The sequence below is a fragment of the Chelonoidis abingdonii genome, chromosome 3 (genome assembly GCF_003597395.2).
Source record: "Chelonoidis abingdonii isolate Lonesome George chromosome 3, CheloAbing_2.0, whole genome shotgun sequence".
In the NCBI taxonomy this organism is placed as follows: Eukaryota; Metazoa; Chordata; order Testudines; family Testudinidae; genus Chelonoidis; species Chelonoidis abingdonii.
The window spans coordinates 153,011,392-153,031,046 of NC_133771.1; the positions used below are offsets into that span (position 1 = coordinate 153,011,392).

The window sequence follows — 19,655 nt, forward strand, 5'->3', positions numbered from 1 at the left end:
AGGTAGCCAGAGAGGAATAGTGCTGGGTTGCGGAGAGGAGAGGGGAAGGGAAGTGGGTTATTTCCCTTTGTGGTGAGATCAGAGTCTCTGAGTTCTTGGGGTCCCTCCAGAGGGTTTTGGGGAGACCAGAGGGACCAAAAAACCTTGGAATTTGCTGGTTGGCAGCGAGATCAAATCTAAGCTGTAATTAGCTTAGAGGGGTTCATGCTAGCTTTCGGTTTATGAACGCTAAGGTTCAAATCTGAGTAGAAGTACGACATGGTGGCAGCGGTAGGGGTAAGAATCCAGAAGGCTACGGAATATTTTTTTCTTTTCTCTGTAAGAGGCTTTTGCAGAGAGAAAAGGTTTGGTTATTAAAGTAGCCAAAAGAGAAATTTTTTTTCTGCTGCTTTGGTAGCTTGCATTTTAAGCAAGGAGCCATTAAGGTGACATTAAGGGTCTTTTGTTAAACAATAGAATTCCGATTGGGAATCAAGTAAACCCAGCAAACACACACAGGTAAATAAAGTGGCTTTTGTTTTGGTTAATTTACATATCAAACATTAGTACAGTCAGCAGCATCCTACACATGTGCATACTGATGCTGGGTCCAGGCATGCAAGGGAAAATAGGGACGCCACGTGTGTATACATTCTGGCAGCGTAGGGAGACAAAGGATGACATGGCACTTTTGCTGCTGCTAAGGGCTACCTTTACAGCCTTTCTGTAAAGCTGCTTTAACATAAGAACAGCCATACTGGGTCAGACCAGTGTTCCATCTAGCCCAGTATCCTGTTTTCTGACAGTGGCCAATGCCAGATGCTTCAGAGGGAATGAACAGAGTAGGTAATTCTCAAGTGATCCATCCCCTGTTGCCCATTTCCGGCTTCTGGTAAACAGAGGCTAGGGACACTTCAGAGCATGGTTTTGCATCCCTGCCCATCCTGGCTAATAGCCACTGATAGACCTATCCTCCATTAACTTATCTATTTCTTTTTTTGAACCCTTGACCTTTACAACATCCTTTGGAAAAGAGTTACACAAGTTGACTGTACAGTAACTCCTCACTTAACTACATTATGTTCCTGAAAAATATGACTTTATACAAAATGATGTTAAGCGAATCCAATTTCCCCATAAGAATTAATGTAAATGGAGGGGGTTAGGTTCTAGGGAAATTTTTTTCACCAGACAAAAGATATTATATACATATACAGTATATGTTTTAAACAATTTTAAACAAACAGTTTAATATTGTACACAGCAATGAATGATTGTGAAGCTTGGTTGAGGTCCTGGAGTAAGAGGGTAGAATATTTCCCAGGGAATGCCTTGCTGCTAAATGATGAACTAGCACTCGGCTGAGCCCTCAAGGGTTAATACACTGTTGTTAATGTTGCCTCGCACTCTACAAGGCAGCATGGACTCAGGCAGGAGGTAGGAAACACAAAAGATGCAGGGCAGTAGCTGCAAACACTTCCCTGCAAAAACTGAACATGATGATGAGCCCACGTTATCCAGCTGAAGCGCACCACTCCCTCCTCCTGACAGCACATGCATGGCTGCACAGGTGCTGACTTTCCAAAGTGTTGGGGGGTGCATGCATGAGTGTGAGAGAGAGAGACATGCATTGCCCCTCTAAGTATATTGACCCCACTTCAGGCACGTTGCCGTTTTAAGCAGATCAGACAGGAAACAACAGTTTCCAGCAAGCGCCCTCCTTTCTGTCCCTGAGCCCTGTCCCCCTCCTGTGGAGAGGGGGTATAGAGTGTGAGTGGGGGGCAGGAGCAGGGGGACATCCTGATATCAGCACCCCTCTGCTCCCCTTCCCTAGCAAGCAGGAGGCTCCCGGGAGCAGCTCCAAGACAGAGGGCAGGGCAGCAGGAGCACAGCAGTGGGGGGAGAGACAGTTGAACTGCTGCTGGGCAGCTGCCGAGCCAAGAACCTTGCAGGCAATTTAGGGTAGCTGATGGGGAGGGAGGGGGGACCTGCTGGCCCCCCCTGGTTTTAATCCTCACAAGGAGGGGCTGCTCTTCCAGAGAATCCTGCAAGCAGTGGACAAAGCAGACAGCTGCCGAACAATGCTATAAGGGAGCATTGCACAACTTTAAATGAACTCGTTCCCTAAATAGATCAGCAATGAAACAATGTTAATTGGGACAGCTTTAAGTTAGGAGTTACTATATGTCCTGCAAAGCCAAGCTCAGAGTGTGGTGCAAAAGTTGTTCTTAAGGGTTTTGTGTTCAACTGATTATCACTTGCTGAAGTTTTTACTTTGTTTGTGCTTTTACCGATGCGTATCTGTATGAAACCCATCATTACAGGTTACTTCTAATGCATTTACAGTTTGGGATGCAGGTTGTGCTGGGGGCAGTTAAGATAGTGGTGTGATGCATTCCTTTTTCACTGTGCATGTGCTTCTTACTGTCCATATCTGTATGTAACCCATCTTAACAACTTTGCTCTGATGTGTTTACATCTTGGGGTGGGTCTGTTGTTGGTTTTGTTGGTTTGCATTGCTTTTCAGTTTGTATGTGCAACTTGGAACTATGTGGGGAGCGCATAGTTACAAGATTTCCACAGTGTTTTATGGTTCAGTTTGCAGTCTTTTTTAGACTAATTGGGTTTTGAATGTCCCTACTGAATAGTACTATTTATATCTGCAACTTTACTAAGTTTCCCAGGACCCACAACTGCACTAGACATCTCTCTCCTAAACCACTTTAAAGCTATGCTGGACTGTGCTGTGTTTTCCCCTAGACCAGACCTCCCACCCCCTTTGCTCTGTGTGGCCCCAGAAGACTGCATGTATCCTGTAGATAGGCCTGGCCTGACATTCCAGCAAAGAAAAGGAAGTTCAGAGAGAGATACTTCATTAAGTTACCTTGGTCCCACAGCTGCACCAGAAACCTCTCTTTCAGCCAAATGGAAACCTATGGTGAACTCTTCTGTGTTTCCCCCTGGGACCAGACTTCCCACTCCATGCTTTCCCACAACATTCCCTGCCTACCAGGCAGTCAGGAAAGACAGAGGCATGCTGATTTTTACCTTCCCAAGTTTCTATGGAATGTGGTCTGCACCTTAACCCATGCTCCCTGTGATCGTAGATCTTTGGAAAATAGTCAACTTAATGTTTAAGATTTTTTCCCCCCAGTAGGTCCATTTGGGGGTTGGGAATAGCAGAGGCTGGTTGCAGGTGGAGGAGGTGGTATGGAGATGGGCCATGACAGTGGCATGGCTTCAGCATTATTCCTCGCACACAGTAACACACAGGGCAATGCTTGTGTCATAAATAGATAGCTAAGGGTTAATGTTTCTTTCACCTGTAAAGGGTTAACAAAGGGAACCAAACACCTGACAAGAGGACCAATCAGGAAACCGGATTTTTCAAAGCTTAAGGGAGGGAATGTTTGGCTCTGTGTCTTTTGTCTGGCTCTCAGCTATGAGAGGGGATCTTTTCTATCTGTAAGCTTCTAATCTTCAGTTTCCCAATTGTAAGTACAAAGTTAGCAAAAGTATAGTCTTTTAAATTGTTTTGCTGTATTTGCATCTGTGTATCTGGCTGGTGGAGTCTTTATGTGTATTTGCTATAAGTACTTTAAATTGTATTGTTTTTTGGGTAGAGTCGTGGTTTACCCGTGTTTAGTATTGTTCTCTTATTTGTCTGTAAGTTGAAACGGGCTGTATCTAACCAGTCTAGATTTAGAGTAACTGATCTGATCTGTCTGTTTTTTTATTTAAATTGCTTTTTAAGACCTGTTTTATTTTTTTCCTAGTTTGACCCACCAGGAAATTGGTAGGGAGAAAGGAAAGACAGGGCGAGGGAACTGCTGCTCTGTGTTTAACTCTCCGGAGTGTCCCAGGGTGGGAAGAAACACGGGAAGGAGAGAGAGAGAAATTCTTTTCTGTTTCCTTGTCTTTGGTGTTGTCGTCTTTGTGGAGAGAAGAGACATGCTTCTTAGTATTGTGAATGTAAAGAAGGTTGATCATAACTCTCAGGTTAGCCCAGAGAGGAAATTCTGGGTGGGAGAGAGGTGGGGGGAATGGTTTATTTCCCTTTGTGGTAAGACTCAGAGCCTCTGAGTCTTGGGGTCCCCCAGGGAAGGTTTTGGGGAGACCAGAGTGAGCCAAGACACTGGAAATTCTTGGCTGGTGGCAGCGAGATCAGATCTAAGCTGGTAATTAAGCTTAGAGGGGTTCATGCTAGCTTCTCAGGTTATGAACGCTAAGGTTCAAATCGGAGTAGGAAAGCTATGATAGCTTGGCATATTATCGAGGGAAGAAAAATAATTGCACATAATTTAAAATGTCCTTTATTTTAAAAGTGCAAACTTTGCGCTACAAAAAGGGAGGAATATTTTGGAGGGAAGGAGTGGCTTGCATTATTAACTTACCAGCCTGGGGTTCTGCACCTTGCCGAGGCACCAGTCCATCTTCAGGACCCTCTATAAGGGCTTCTGCAGCCTGATCCTCCTCCTTCCTGACTGCTTCTGGGTCTTCAGGGTTATCCTTGATATTTCTAGCTGAATCAGCATCCTTGTCACTGTCCCATTGAATTATGAGAATGGAAGGCAAGTATCGGGGGTAGCCATGTTAGTCTGTATCTGCAAAAACAACAAGAAATCTGGTGGCACTTTAAAGACTAACGGATTTATTTGGGCATAAGCTTTTGTAGATTAAAAAAACCTCACTTCTTCAGACACATGGAGTGAAAGTTACGGATGCAGGCACTATATAATGACACATGAAGAGAAGAGAGTACTACACAAGTGGAGTACCAGTGATGACAGGGCCAATTCGATCAGGGTGCGTGTAGTCCACTCCCAATAATAGATGAGGAGGTCTCAATTCCAGAAGAGGCAAAGCTGCTTTTGTAATGAGACAACACACAATCAAGGGCTCATTCACTTGCACACCTACTAATGTGATATATGCCATCATGTGCCAGCAATGCCCCTCTGCCAGGTACATTGCCAAACTGGACAGTCCCTACATAAAAGAATAAATGGACACAAATTGGACATCAGGAATAGTAACATACAAAAGCCAGTAGATGAACACTTCAATCTCCCTGGTCATTCTATAACAAATTTAAAAGTAACTATTCTTGAACCAAAAAAACTTCAGAAACAGACTTCAAAGAGAAACAGCAGAACTAAAATTCATTTGCAAATTTAAGTTGGGCTTGAATAGGAACAGGTTGGAAAGAGGTTAAATAATGATGGCCAACATTTCCAAAAATGGGTGTCTGAAGTTAGGTTCCTACGTCCTTAACACCTGAATAATGACCAGACTTTCAAAAGTGTTTCATTGGGTGCTGCTGAATACTGAGCACTTTTGAAAATCAGGCTACTTAATTAAGTGTTTAAATTTATGCATACTTTTTGAAAACCTTCGCCCAAGTATCTTAAAATCCAGTGTATTCCTTTGCAGTTATGCTACATAAACTCTTCTGTATAAATCCTGGTCAATGTCTACAACTTCAGTTTTAAGGAAATTGTACACCACTGCTAGCAATGGTTGGGTGCTAGTGTGTACTAGCCTCTTGCATTACCTTTGTGATCTGCACCTACAATGCCAGATGGACACTATGATTTAAAAAAAAAAAAATGTAAACAAGGTCATGGTAGTAGTAGTTCACAGTCCCCGTATCAGGAGGCAAACTGCATTGTAAATGTGTTGTATTTTGGTAAAGAATCTGTTTTTGTACTAACCTTCTTGTGTTAGTACAAATGCTATTTCAAAATAAAAATATTAAAAAAACCATATTGCTGCTTTTTCTGTTTACCTAGGAAATTAAAATTTCTGACATACTTTTCTTATATGAGGACCTTCATTTATAATGTGATAGAAAATTGGATTGCAAAGCCTACACTGACTAATACATTTTAAAGAACCAATTACTTGGACCATGTTTCTCATGATTTTGTATTTCAATTGCTTAGCTGAAGAACAAACTTGGGAATTTTTAATTCATTTTATTAACCAGAATAGAATGTTTAGTGAGAGAACAAGTAATCATGGTATATAAAATAAAGATGATTACTAATAGGGTTGATTACTAAGCTTACTAATAGGGCTTAGCAAGTTTAAAAGAAGGATTTTAATTTGGGGTGTTACAGCTTATCAGAAGATAGCAAATCAAGTCACAATAACAGTAAATATCTTTAGCTTACATCTTGAAGCCTCTTCATCTCTCTGACAGCTGTCATTTTCTTGTGATCACAAGTTCTGTGCCATTTCTAGACTGTGATTGCTTTGGACACTCGTTATTTCTCTCAGCTGTTGTTAGGAAAGTCGTTTTCCTGTCATAAGTAGTGTTATGCTGAATTAGGGTACGTCTTCACTACCGGCCGTATCGGTGGGTAGCAATTGATTTCTTGGGGATCGATATATCGGGTCTCATCTAGACGCGATATATCGATCTCCGAACGCGCTCCTGTCGACTCCGGAACTGCACCAACGCTAACGGTGGTAGCGGAGTCGACAGGGGGAGCTGCGGATGTCGATCCCGCGCCATGAGGACGGTAGGTAACTCAATCTAAGATACTTTGACTTCAGCTACGTTATTCACATAGCTGAAGTTGCGTATCTTAGATCGATCCCCTCCCCTAGTGTAGACCAGTCCTGAGTCTCATAACTCTTAATGTATTGGCTTAGCAATTATTTCTAGACAACTAGCATTAAACTTGTTAATGAAACACAAGTATATGATATACACTTGTCATTCACAGGATCCTCAATTCAGGTGTGCAGTTATTGAGAAGTATTTAAATTAAAATAACCAAGTATTTATTTTAGTAAAGTGAAATAAATAGCAAAAGATTCTGTACGCTTATCCGTTGGAACTGGTGTGAAGGTGGACTCTCCAGTTCAGCTGGACAGTCTGCAATGACTGACTTCTCGAGATACTTGGAACTGAAGTTCCTAACTAATTTTCATTCAAGGTGGTGTGACAGATGTATTCTTACTCTTCTCCATTATTGCCATGGTCACCCCAGTGACTAAAAGAGAGTTAACGAGATGGTTATTTATGAAAAGACTGTACTTGTTATCCTCAGTGACCATCCAGGGGGCTCCAGTTCAGTGTCCGTTTACATTCTGAAAACATCACATCAGTTCTAAATCAAGCTGAGCTCATTCCCCAAACACATTTCCCATGACGCTGTAAATTGGAGAATGAATCTGATTATAAAAAGATAACATTAAATAGGCTTGTCTCTTTCACCAAGAGGATGTCAGCTGATTGTCTATGAGTAAGATACCAGCCCTGTGTAGCTTTACTGTCAAATATAAAAGAGGAAGTTTGAAATGTCCTTCATTTTTCTTATAGCTGATAAAAAAAAAAAAAATTTTATGTGGCTGTCCTCACAGAGGAAACTTTAAGAAATTTCTTAAATAAAATATATATATCTTTTTAAAAGTTCTGATTAGTTTCAGGTAACATATTAACATCCACTTCCAAACTTTTAAATTTGTGGAGATATAGTGGATGATGGGCCCACTGTAAGTTTCACAAACTTTCCTTTTTGGGATTATCAGTCAGTGTTTTTTCTTAGAACTTCATTCCCCTGAGGGTGTTCTAATGTCTTTTTTCTTCTTGCTTTTTATTTTGCAGTGACAAACTTAGAGACTTTGTTCACAGATGATGAATGTTGGCATTTGGCAGTTCAGTTCCATCTTGAATGTGCCTATACATTTTTGAATTACTATGAGTATAAAAATGCTAAAAAGCATTTCAACGCAGCTAAGGACATAACTAAACTACAGATTAATTTGACAGGTAAGTTTTGTTTACAAATATTATGAAAGTGTGCTTTAACTAGCCTTGTATCGCTTGAGATTTTTTTAATGGCCACGAAAAAATAGAAGATGGGGTAATGTTTGGGAAATGCTTGCTTGTTAAGGGCAACTGTTCATTTTAAGTGGCAGAGTGTGGGGGAGAAGAGATTGATTCTTGAATTTGTAGCATATTCTGAATTTATATTGGTATCTGTGCAGTTACAGTTTGTGCTTCTGTTCTTTTGTAAATAGTGCTGAGAGATGCAGAAGAAAAATTAGAGTCAACACATCTACTAAGATACTTAGTGTTGTGTTGTGATTTCATTTCTACAAGCACCACTTCCTGAAAAACTGCAGAATAGTAAAAGCAGCAGAGAATCCTGTGGCACCTTATAGACTAACAGACGTTGTGGAGCGTGAGCTTTCGTGGGTGAATACCCACTTCGTCAGACGCAGGTAGTGGAAATTTCCAGGGGCAGGTATATATATTGCTAGAAGCAGCTAGAGTATAACGAATGTTGTATAGTTACAATCAGGAGTTATCTGCGGGCCCTGTTCTAGCAGTAGGGGTGTGAAAACCAAGGACGGATAGAAACTGGTTCTTTGTAATTTGGCAATGCCATTTCACAGTCTTTGTTTTAGTCCAGAGTCTGATTGGTGGTACAATTGAAATGAACTGAAAGCTCAGCAGTTCTCTTTGAAGTCTGGTCTGAAGTTTTTTGCTTGCATATGGTCGCCACCTTAAGGTCTTGCTTATAGTAGTGGCCAGGGAGGTTTTTTGTAAAGTTGCTCTCCACATGGACTCTTCCTGAGGGTGTCGAAATGACAGTCTGGACCTATAACATTGAATGCTCTCCTACCGACGTGACAGGCAGAATATCGTGGATAAAACAACACCGCTTGCCTCATAACCTTAAGCTGTTGCAGATACGCAATGCCATTCCACAAGCCTCTCAGTAAACCACCCTGACTTTATCATCAAAGAGGCTTGATATAAGGAGGTGCTGTTTGTCTCTATGAACAGGTCTGACTACCAAAAGGAGGCCGCCAGACAATCCTCTCATACCAAATTCTACAGGCACTTCCTCAGATTCCTCACTGAGAATACACTAAGGAACTGCACATCTACTCAGGTACACTCCCTACACTAATTACAAGAACAATCAGATACGCCTTAGAGGCACGACCTGAGGGTTATTCTATCTTACTACCCAAGTGATCCTACAAACCCGGAAATCCCTGTGACGTTCCATCTACCTCGGGCATTGGCTAACTCTCATGAAGGACTGTCTGGATATGTGGGATCTTTCTACAGACCTATGCAACCAGGATTCCAGCTTATCTCCGTGCACTTGAAGTTCTATGGAATAACAATTGCATTGGTCATGCCTCCCAGAAATACACCATCACTAGCCACATGGATGTTAGAGGCTTTATCACACAAATCCTACACACAGATGGGAATACAAGCTGTCAGACCAAGAACGTATCCACCTGAATGATCACAGCAGCGACTGCTGCTGAGCTCTGTCTTTATTACACACAACTATTTCAAGTTGGATGACAATATATTATTATCCAGATCAGTGGCACTGTATGGCACCCCATGGCCCCACAGTACTCACATATTTTTATGGCTGACCTGGAACAGACGCTTTCCTCAGCTCCTCGTTCCACTCATCGCCCTTTCTCTACCTACGCTTACATTGATGACATCTTCATTCATCTGGACGCATGGGTAAGGGAACTCTAGAAAAAATTCACCACGAATTTGCAACATTTCACCTCACCATCAATCCTTCAGCCTGGACCAAATCTACACTAGGTCAGGTCACTTTCTAGACACCATGGTTGCAATAAGGTGCATGGTCACATTAACACACCCTATTATCGAAAACCTACTGACCGCTATTGTCCTTACCTTCATGCCTCAGCTTCCATCTCCGGCATTATCACATCGATCCTATTGTCTTACAGCCAATTGTATGGTACCAACCGCATTTGCTCTAATTACCTCAACAGAGGACCAAACACCTACAAAATCTCCAGCCAAGCATTCTAACTACAATACCCACACGGTAGGAAATTAGGAAACAATCAACAGAGCAGACGTGTAGCCAGAAGCCTCCTAACTACAAGACAAACCCAAGAAAGAAACCAACAGGACTCCACTGGCCATCACATACAGCCCACCAGCCAAAACCCCTCCAATGCATCATCAGGGATCTACAACCCATCCTGGACAATGATCCCAAACTTTCACAGGTTTGGGTGGCAGGCCAATCTTGCCCACAGAAACCCGCCAACCTGAAACGTATTCTCACGAGCACTGCACACCGTACCATAGTTAACTCTACCTCAGGAACCAATCCATGCAACAAACCTCGATGCCAACTCTGCCACATATCTACACCAGCAACACCATTCACAGGACCTAACCAGATCACGCCACACCATCATGGTTTATTCACCTGCACGTCCACCAATGTAATATATGCATGCATGATGCCAGCAATGCCCCTCTGCTATGTACATCGGCCAAACTGAACAGTCACTACGGAAAAGGATAAATGGACACAAATCGGATATCAGGAATGGCAATATACAAAAACCTGTAGGAGAGCACTTCAACCTCCCTGGCCACCTACCCCTGGAAATTTCCACTACCTGCGTCTGACGAAGTGGGTATTCACCCACGAAAGCTCACGCTCCACAACGTCTGTTAGTCTGTAAGGTGCCGCAGGATTCTCTGCTGCTTTTACAGATCCAGACTAACACGGCTACCCCTCTGATACTTGCAGAATAGTAGGCAGTCATTGTTTGTTTGTGAAACATCATTCTAATTCCTGGAAGTACTCATGTACAACATGGACAATGAAGAGTGTGTACGCAGACTGTAAATAGTATTAACAAATGGCACAAACGGAACATCACTAAACCCTCTTGCTGTTAGAAAATTAACCTTCTTTTCTGTGTCTTGTATTCTGTAGCAAGTGCAATGGATTTTATTACACTTTTTTTTCTTCTGTGTATCAAAAGTTTATTCCTGATTTATGAAAGAAGATGTAATGGTAACTCCAGAAATACTACAGAAGAAATGGAGAGGAAATTCCCCAAACTTCTAAAAATGTCATCTCTACCAAGATGGGACAAGATCTTAAAAATATCTGTCTCAACATCAAATTGACCAAGAAAATTATATACTGTACAGTATTCATAGTAACCTTAGTTACAAGCTTTTAACATGTGGTTTTCTTGGTCAAAACTAGAATACCATATCCAATATATGAAATCTAAAAAGTGGATCACGTGATGTCATTCACCAGGAAGGAAAAAGATTTTATTCTGGTTTCTTTGTGTGATGGATGGTAATCTTTTAAAATCAGCTTTTCACCATCTGAGGAACTGCTTCATGTATTACTGCACTAGGACACATCCTGATATTTTTCTAGTATTCAAGCAAATTCTTAAAGTCAGTCAGTCTCCAGACCTGGCTGATGGCATGCTTCAAAATTTTGGACATAAGAATTGAAACCAATTAACTGTTGGATAGTCTATAATGATAAAACAAGAATGCATGGAGTCTGGATGGCTCAGAGGATTGGTAATTTGATTCAGTCTCATCTCTGTGGCACTGAATTGAGTCTAGTCTATTTCAGTAGTATGCAAAAGTAGTTCTGAAGATTGTTCAGTGCTTATATGGTGGCATCAGTCCAATTCGTAATGAACAGGTGTTGACATCACAGAAGACACTATCCTGTCTTTTGGCAATGTTGACAGACACGACAAGAACTGATTGGCTGTAGAAAGATGGAAATTGAATTATCTTCACAAACCTCCATATGAATTGATTCCTCAGAGCAAGGCTTGGGCTCACTGGCTGGGCTGTACAGAGAATCTTGAGCTTCTGTTGCCTCTGTTTATACCCCATGCCATAAATATAGGATTTCCCAGCTGTAAATAGGGCACTTTTTGTGAACACTGAGTTTACTTATAAGTCTTTTAAAATGTCTAAGAATGTAAACAAAAAAAATGTTAAATCTAATTTACACCTTCATATTTCATTCATTTCTGGGCCCAAATGGAAAATCACGTATAATAGTTAAATGAATTGTAAATATGGTGTTTAAATTTTAGAACCTGGCTTCCTCCCATTTTTCTTCAAGCAGTGTATTCACATAAATGTTTTTCCTCTTAAAACTTAATTTTAGTAATCCTGTAATAAAAACATTGTGTGCATATTGAATATCCTTGTGCAACGATGGCTTTCACTATTATGAAAGCCATAATGTGAACTCATTGGGGAAAATAATTGCTAAAATCAGAGGACGTCTTTCCACATAATTTGGAATTAATTCCCCAACTTTCTAACTGGCTCCACGCTTTCTTCGTTATTCTCTATTTTAAGGGATCAGTAATTTCCTAATTGGTCTTTGATACAAATTGAATAGCATATTCTCCTTTCAGAGAGCCCTAGTACTTTAAGGATTAAGTGGTACATGGTTACAGAGCTGGTTGCAATAGATTTTGAATGTCTAAAAATGTAATATAAGAAATTGATGCTACAGCCAAGACATGATATTCTGTTATGTTTTGAATTAAGTGGATGTTAACATTCTAGTATGGACTGTACTACAAACTTGATATTCTAAGGTGGTTTTGTTAAAGTTATTTCAAATTGTTTTCTGTTCATGTATTTTTAAAAAAAATCAGTGTCATATGGTGTGAGAATCAGAACATAAAAGTTTAACAAGCTAAGGGACAAAAACAAACCCAGCAATGACAGTTGACTTTTGTCAACTGTTGCTTGATTTTACTTAAAATGGCTATAACTATTTTTTCTTAATAAGGGGTTTTAGGGAAATTGTTCATTCAAATGTAAAGATTTAATCTATAGGAGCTATTGTTAAATGGAGAAAAACAGTTTGCTGCACTCGATATATGTGTGTTTTCAATTACTACTTTAGCCAGAGGTTGGGATAGCCCTAGAAATGAATTGTGGTGATCATGCATTTCTCTCAACTAAACTTGTTGTAGCGAGACTCCTAAAAATATTGTGGTTTCTCTCAGTAAATCTGTCAGAAGGGTTACGAAGATGTGTAATGTGAAGGCAAATAAAATGAACATGTGGGGATTGTTGGCATTCTAGACAAACTTGCTTTGACATTCATGTTTTGGCTAGATAGTAGGAATGTTACGTCATCAAAAAAAAAATTCTGGATTAATATGAAACATGCAGTCTCGCAGCAAATATAATTGTAAAGCTTTTTAAGAAGTATTTCATTTAAAAAAAAAAAATCTAATTATTTAATGACTGTAGTCTTTATTCACTGAACATTTTTTCATCATGAACATATATAATTTTTTAAAGAAAAGGTGATAGTCTCCAGACAGAGTTCAGTAGTGAGCTCTGAATTTTTAAAGTCCAATATTTTAAGAACCAGGGTTAGAAAGAAATACAAAATGCTCCTGGATTTTGTGGGTTAGTTCTCATTTTGTTTTTATTTTACATGACATTTATAAGTAAATACATTTTCCAGGAGGTGTTGGAGATCCTGATTCCTCTTAATAGTCAATAAATCTTAATTTTCTGTAGGTGCTTTGGGAAAAAGGACACGATTTCAGGAAAAGCATGTAGCACAGCTTATACTTGATGTCCAAAGGAAAGATGATGTCTTGCTTTCTCACCGTGAGCTAAGCCCAGCACCTACTGCTCTAGAAAATTTAACAAAGGTATGCACTGGAAAGAAACTTTTTCTTTAGTAGTTCACGATTTTTAAAACCCATTTTAACACACAGAAAAGCTTCTTTTCTGGAACATTTGTGGAGAGGGGTCGGGATGTGAGTAGGATGGACTTATTCATTATTCTGAAAGAGTTTTGATTATGATTTCGGGACTATTAGTAGTGGATTTACTTGGTTTAATTTGTTTGTTGTGAATTTTGAGTTTTGTAATGGAAGCTGGACAGGTACTTCTATTATCTTTTACAAATCTAAATAAATTACACATAAATGTATATAAATCCCTGAAATGGGTTGTATGGCTTTAGTGACTGTCTTATTCTATTTGATGCACAGCGATTTTCATGTGTAGATCATATCCAAATGTTGTGATCATACATTCACTTGGCACACATTTTCCTCTTAAACATATATAGTGCACAGATAAAGAAGACTGTTGTTTAATTTAATAACTTTTTAAAGAAAGTACACCTATTAATCAGGCCTCTGTCCCTGCCCTTATTTCCTTCTCCCTGAGAGAGACACTTTGGACCCTTTCATAGCCCAAAATGGAACTATTGAAGTTCACCTGGTCGTCAGAGATAACACTGCATTACCATGTAGGTTTCTAGCACCTGATGCTCTGTTTCTTACAGTTTAGAGTAAAACTAGCATTAAATGGCTAGGAGCTAAATCTTTAGAGGTGCAGAGCAATTTCCACTGATGTCCAAAAATCATTCTGGGGTGCAGTCTGGACCAGTAAGTCTGGGCCAGTTGTGTCAGTGCCTGCCATGCAACTCTAGGTGCCTTAGAAGGCTTTGCTGTTGTTGTTCACAACCATCCAACCAGCATGTAGGTCACACCTTGAGTGTCTGTGTGTAGCTGCAGGCCCTGGTTCAGCAGCTCTGACTCCAGCAGCTTGCCAGCAACACACCAGTCACACGCTGGCTTCCTTGGTTACTACTTGCAGGCTGACCCCAACACACTCCTACTCTGAGATTTTTCACTAAAATGTGCTTTGCAATGTCTAGCCCTCTCCTGGACAGTTCATATGTTAAAGTTCATTGTCCCTGTAAGGAATCAGTATTCAACAGTTTGTTACTTTAATTTGAGTTATCAAACAGTTCAGTTTAAACACAGCACTGGATTGGTTTAGTGTAAAAATAAAACAAGTTTATTAACAAAAGAGAACAGGCTTTTAAGTGAATTCAAGTATAAAGAGAGAAAGTTAAAAATTATTGTAAGCAAATAAAAAAGAAACGTGTCTGAAAGTCTAAAACTTAATCTAGTAAATTTTGGTTTAAGACTCAGGGCTGGGGTTGGGGTGCAGGAGTGGATGCAGCGTGTGGGCTCCAGGCAGCACTTACCTTAGGCAGCTCCTGGGAAGCAATGTCATGTCTCTCCAGCTCCTGGGCAGAGGCGCAGTCGGGGGGTTCTGCGTGCTGCCCCCGCCTCACAGGTGCCACTCCCACAGCTCCCATTGGCCGTGGTTCCTGGTTAATGGGAGCTGTGGGGGCAGCGCATGGAGCCCCTGTGGCTGCCCCTCTGCCTAGGAGTTGGAGAGACATGTCATCCGCTTCCGGGAGCAGGGCAGGGAGCCTGTCATCCCTGCTGTGCCGGCAGCACCACCAACCTGACTTTTAACACCCTGGTCAGCAGTGCTGACCGGAGCCTCCAGGGCCCCTTTTCAACCGGGTGTTCCGGTCGAAAACTGGACACCTGGCAACCCTATCCCCTCCCCCTGCTGTCTTGATGACCCTGTTTCCTGCTTATACAGTAACTCCTCACTTAAAGTCATCCCAGTTAACGTTAATGTTGTTACGTTGCTGATCAATTAGAGAACATGGTCATTTAACTTGCGCAATGCTCCCTTATAACGTTGTTTTGCAGCCGCCTGCTTTGTCCACAGCTTGCAGAAAGAGCAGCCCTTTGCAGCTAGCTGGTGGAGGCTTGGAACCAGGGTGGACCGGCAGCCCCCCATCCGCTCCCCTAAGTTCCCTGTGTGGCAGCTGCCCAGCAGGCTATCAGTTGCTGGCAGTTCAGCTGTCCCTCCCCCCAGTGCCTTGTGCTGCTCCTGCCCTCTGCCTTAGAGCTGATCCCAGGAACCTCCTACTTGCTGTGCAGGGGAGGGGGGAAGAGGGAGGCTAATGTCAGGGTGTTCCCCTTCCCCCTGCTCAGGCACAAAATTTGCTTGCCTGTCCTTTCATCATTTTTATCTTATGGTTATCATTCTGGCATTTGACTCACCCATCAAGTAAGATGACTTGCATCTCCAAAAAAACTTGTTCCAGGAGTGTAGGAAAGTAGAATTTCTTAATGCGGAGAGAATTAAATAGTGTATCATAATATATAAAAGTGGGACAGTTAAGGCTGTGTGTAATTTCTAAATCTGGCATTTGCTGATTTTTTTTTTTTGAGTGCATCCTTAAATTCCTCTGTGTTCTGTGGAATATGGAAAAGTCCACTTGACAAAAAACCTATTCATTGCAATATATGGTGAATAATAATTGTATAAAACAAAGCCAATATAGTCATCTGACTTTGTGCTTGACTAGATGGCATTAGAGAGTACCTATGTCAACTTGATTCCATCTGGTGCTGGCCAGCTTTAGGCTACTTCTTCACTGTGAGCTAGGGGTGTGATTGCCCTGCTCACATACACATACTTATGCTAACTCTCATTGAACTAGTGAGAGTATAAATCGCAGTATAGCAACAGTAGTGTGGGTGGCAGCAGCAGAAACTCACCCACTGGTTTTCATGTGCACTTAGCAATGGCAAGCTGTGCCTCTGCAGCTGTTATCCATTCTACCATGAGTGCACTATTTGTTAGGTCTGTGAAAGCCAGCATGACTATATGTATTCAGATCATACCTTTAGTTCGTAGTGTAGAGGTAGCCTTGGTGTGTTTGATTGCACCACAAAAACATATTTTATATCTTAGAACAAACAGTTTCAAACATCCTTTTTGTTGCAGGAAGGTAGAAGAATAGAGCTGTGGGATGGTAAATTTCAGAGGTCTTGTCTATAGTCAGACTTACACGGGTTAAACTAAATCTCTTAAAATCATGCCTTTTAGTTAAATAGGTGCAAGATTGTGTGGAGACAAGGCCTGAGATGTGGGGTGTTAGTTTAGGACTCTTAATGCAATTTAAGTGTGTTGAATGTTGTTAGATTAGTCTAAACTGATATCTGAAAACACAGTCCTGATCAGCTTCTTTGTTTTTGCATGTAGCTTGTGTGGCAAATTGCCGGTACTGTTCTCTGGGTCTCGCGCTTTCTCTTCTCTGGGGTAGGTTCAGGGCGATATTGCTTGCCTCTGAACCAGTTCTTAATCACTCCCCTAGTGTCCTTGGAGGAGGGGAGTGGAGAGGGAGGGACCTGGGCCCGCCCTCTACTCCAGGTCCCAACCCAGGGGCCCTGGGGTTGTGGTGAACCACTTGACTAGCGGTTTCTTCCCCTGGGTTACTTCCCTCTCATACCCGTCAGCTTGTGAAGGGCTTCTCGCCTCTCTTCTATACAAGCCTGGTGCCCCTTACCTAGGGTTTCTGTTGGGCTTCCCAATCCACCGCAGCACTCCTCCACACCCTATATCTCTTTCTCGACAAACTCTTCTCTTCTGCAATCTGCACTCTGCTCCAATCCAACCTTTCTCCTTCAACTACCACCCCCTGTCTGACTGAAGCAGGGGTTTATATCCCATGACTGGAGTCAGGTGCTCTAACTGGAGTCAGGTGCTCTAATTGGCCACAGCTGTTCTAGTTAATCTAAAGCAAACCTTCCTCCCTTGGCAGGGAATAAGGCCCCCTGCTAACACTCTTATGCTGCCCTCTGGCCATGCTGTATCACACTTGTCAGCTTGGATTATAAAAACGTGTGTAAGACATGATCTGATCTCAGTATAACATATTTCAGTTGACCATCTTACATAAGTAAGTTAACGCGAACTAAACCTGTTCAGTCAGCCTAATGACTGCTGTAAGAAAATTTCTCTGTCTTGTAGACTAGAACTTGAAAACTGCTTATTGATTGTCTTTTAATGCCTTAATGTAACTTCAGTTACGTCTGATGAAGTAGAATCAGCTGCTCTCTTCTTAAGTGGCTGGCTCATATTGGAAGAGGATATGGCATTTTTGGTTGACTGTGTTTAGTCAATACATAGAAACTGGGCTGAATACCAACATACTCTTGAAATGTACTTTCAGTATACTTTAAAAATAGAACAGAGATGCGTATTTTCACATTAAAAACCCTGTTTGTTTTGAGGAAGGAGATGAATAGAACTTCTTTGTTTTATTTGTCATATTGCTTTAGTTCTAAGAATTTTGTACTACCACCAGATTCAAGCTTTTTGGCCTCATGATTAAACTTCAAATTATTGACCATATAGATTATTTTTAGGGCTTAACATTAACTTTACCATTTACAGGGTCAGTAATCATAAAACATTGCATGCTCAGTGAGCATTGAAACATAAGGTAATTACTGAGAATCACTGTAAAATCTATCTTCTCATGTCACAAACCATAAAAACTGGAAAAAAAAATCAGTGAAGATAGTCATAGTTGTTGCCCTTCTCTCTCTTGCAGACAGTATTCACTTTCCTATTAGAGCACTGAAAATGCCCCTAATGTCACGTCTTTGACATTCTGCATCATGATGACTATCATTCTGGCAAAAAAGGCTGGATGATGCTCCTTTCCACTGTTCAGTAAGCTGGAGGGGTTGCTGCTAAAGAATTATAAAAGCTGATTTTCAGTTCAGTTATTTTATAAAATATCTGTTGTGACATTCAAACAGTTAAATATGTTCTCTTGTGATATTGGGGCAACAAAATAAGCTCAGGGTATTACTGTAATATTTTGTTATTTACTTTAAAATGTTTTTTCAACAGAATTATGATTTAAATGATGAGACAGTGCTAAATGAGATAAAATTAGCAGATGCTGATCAGTACCAGTTGCCTGACCTGTGTGCAGAGGAACTTGCTGTTATCCTTGGAGTTTGGTAAGTTTATTGGTATCTTTGTTCCTTTTGTAAAATCTCCCGTGAATTTTGTGAGGTGTTAAAAAATAAAATCTCAGTGAAATAGGCCTTTTTCAAAATCAAGGCTTGAACTTGATGGTTAACAGCAGACTCTCGAGATGTGTTGAAAGGAAGGATTCTCTAAACTTAAGTGAGCTTCCTTTTGTGTTGCAAAGCATGTACCTGCCCAACTCCAGGGTGAACCCACAGGCTTTGGCTCTCAGCTCCTGTGTGGTTTTGATTATTGGTGGACGAGTGATGCTTTTGAGTGACTGCCCTTGGCACACTGTCATGATAAAGGATGTAATATGTTGTGGGAGGAGTTAATAGAGTAATTTCCTAGCTCAAGGCTCAAGATACCTTAGTTTGGCACCCCAAAGAATCTGCAGTTTCATTAGCGTTCAATTTCCAAATCATTTCTGAAATGATGCAGACCTTGCTTTGTTCTGCTCTGTTCTTGTAATTAGTGTTCAGTACCACTTACATGGCATACATTGCTGACTCCCATTCTGAGCAATGAATTTTTTTTCCAAATGTAAGTAAGACTTTGGGTTATGGAAATCCCATGGAAATCCCATTGAAATCAATGGGAGCTTTGCCATGACTGAGAGATATTCAGGATCTGGTCCCATGTCTGTAGCAATACTTGGGGACAGCAGTGCAAGTTAAGTATTATTTCAGCTATTCAGAAAGTATTTAACCAAAACTACATATGATGCAATTGAATTCATAGAACACAGAATGTGTCCTCCTACAAAAATTCTTAGATTCAAACTGGTTAAAATGCTTACGTAATGAAACAAAATACTATTGCAAATGTTTTCCCTCTAATAAAATTTTGAGAGGATATTAAATGTTTTTAAAAGTCTTAATACCTCATAGCAGATGTCTACATAAAAATCCAAGAAACACCTCATGCAGTATATTTGAACCAATATGGAATTAATGTGTTTAAACTCAAACTGATTCATTTTTTTACCTTATGGTACAGTAACTTCTCACTTAACGTTGTAGTTATGTTCCTGAAAAATGCAACTTTAAGCGAAACGGTGTTAAGCAAATCCAGTTTCCCCATAAGAATGAACGCAAATGAGGGGAGGTTCCAGGGAATTCTTTTTCACCAGATAAAAGACTATATTTTATTTTTA

At 40.8% G+C, this 19,655-nt stretch overlaps 1 protein-coding gene across 1 annotated transcript in view; it reads left to right on the forward strand.

The window, feature by feature from the left end:
- The window catches only part of TTC27 (tetratricopeptide repeat domain 27), a 231,511-nt gene that overhangs the window by 46,176 nt on the left and 165,680 nt on the right, over positions 1-19,655 (forward strand). Inside the window, exons 6-8 of the mRNA XM_075064235.1 lie at positions 7,598-7,762; positions 13,358-13,494; positions 18,377-18,489. Of these exons, the coding sequence (XP_074920336.1) occupies positions 7,598-7,762; positions 13,358-13,494; positions 18,377-18,489 (415 nt within the window). The remainder of the gene's footprint in view (positions 1-7,597; positions 7,763-13,357; positions 13,495-18,376; positions 18,490-19,655) is intronic.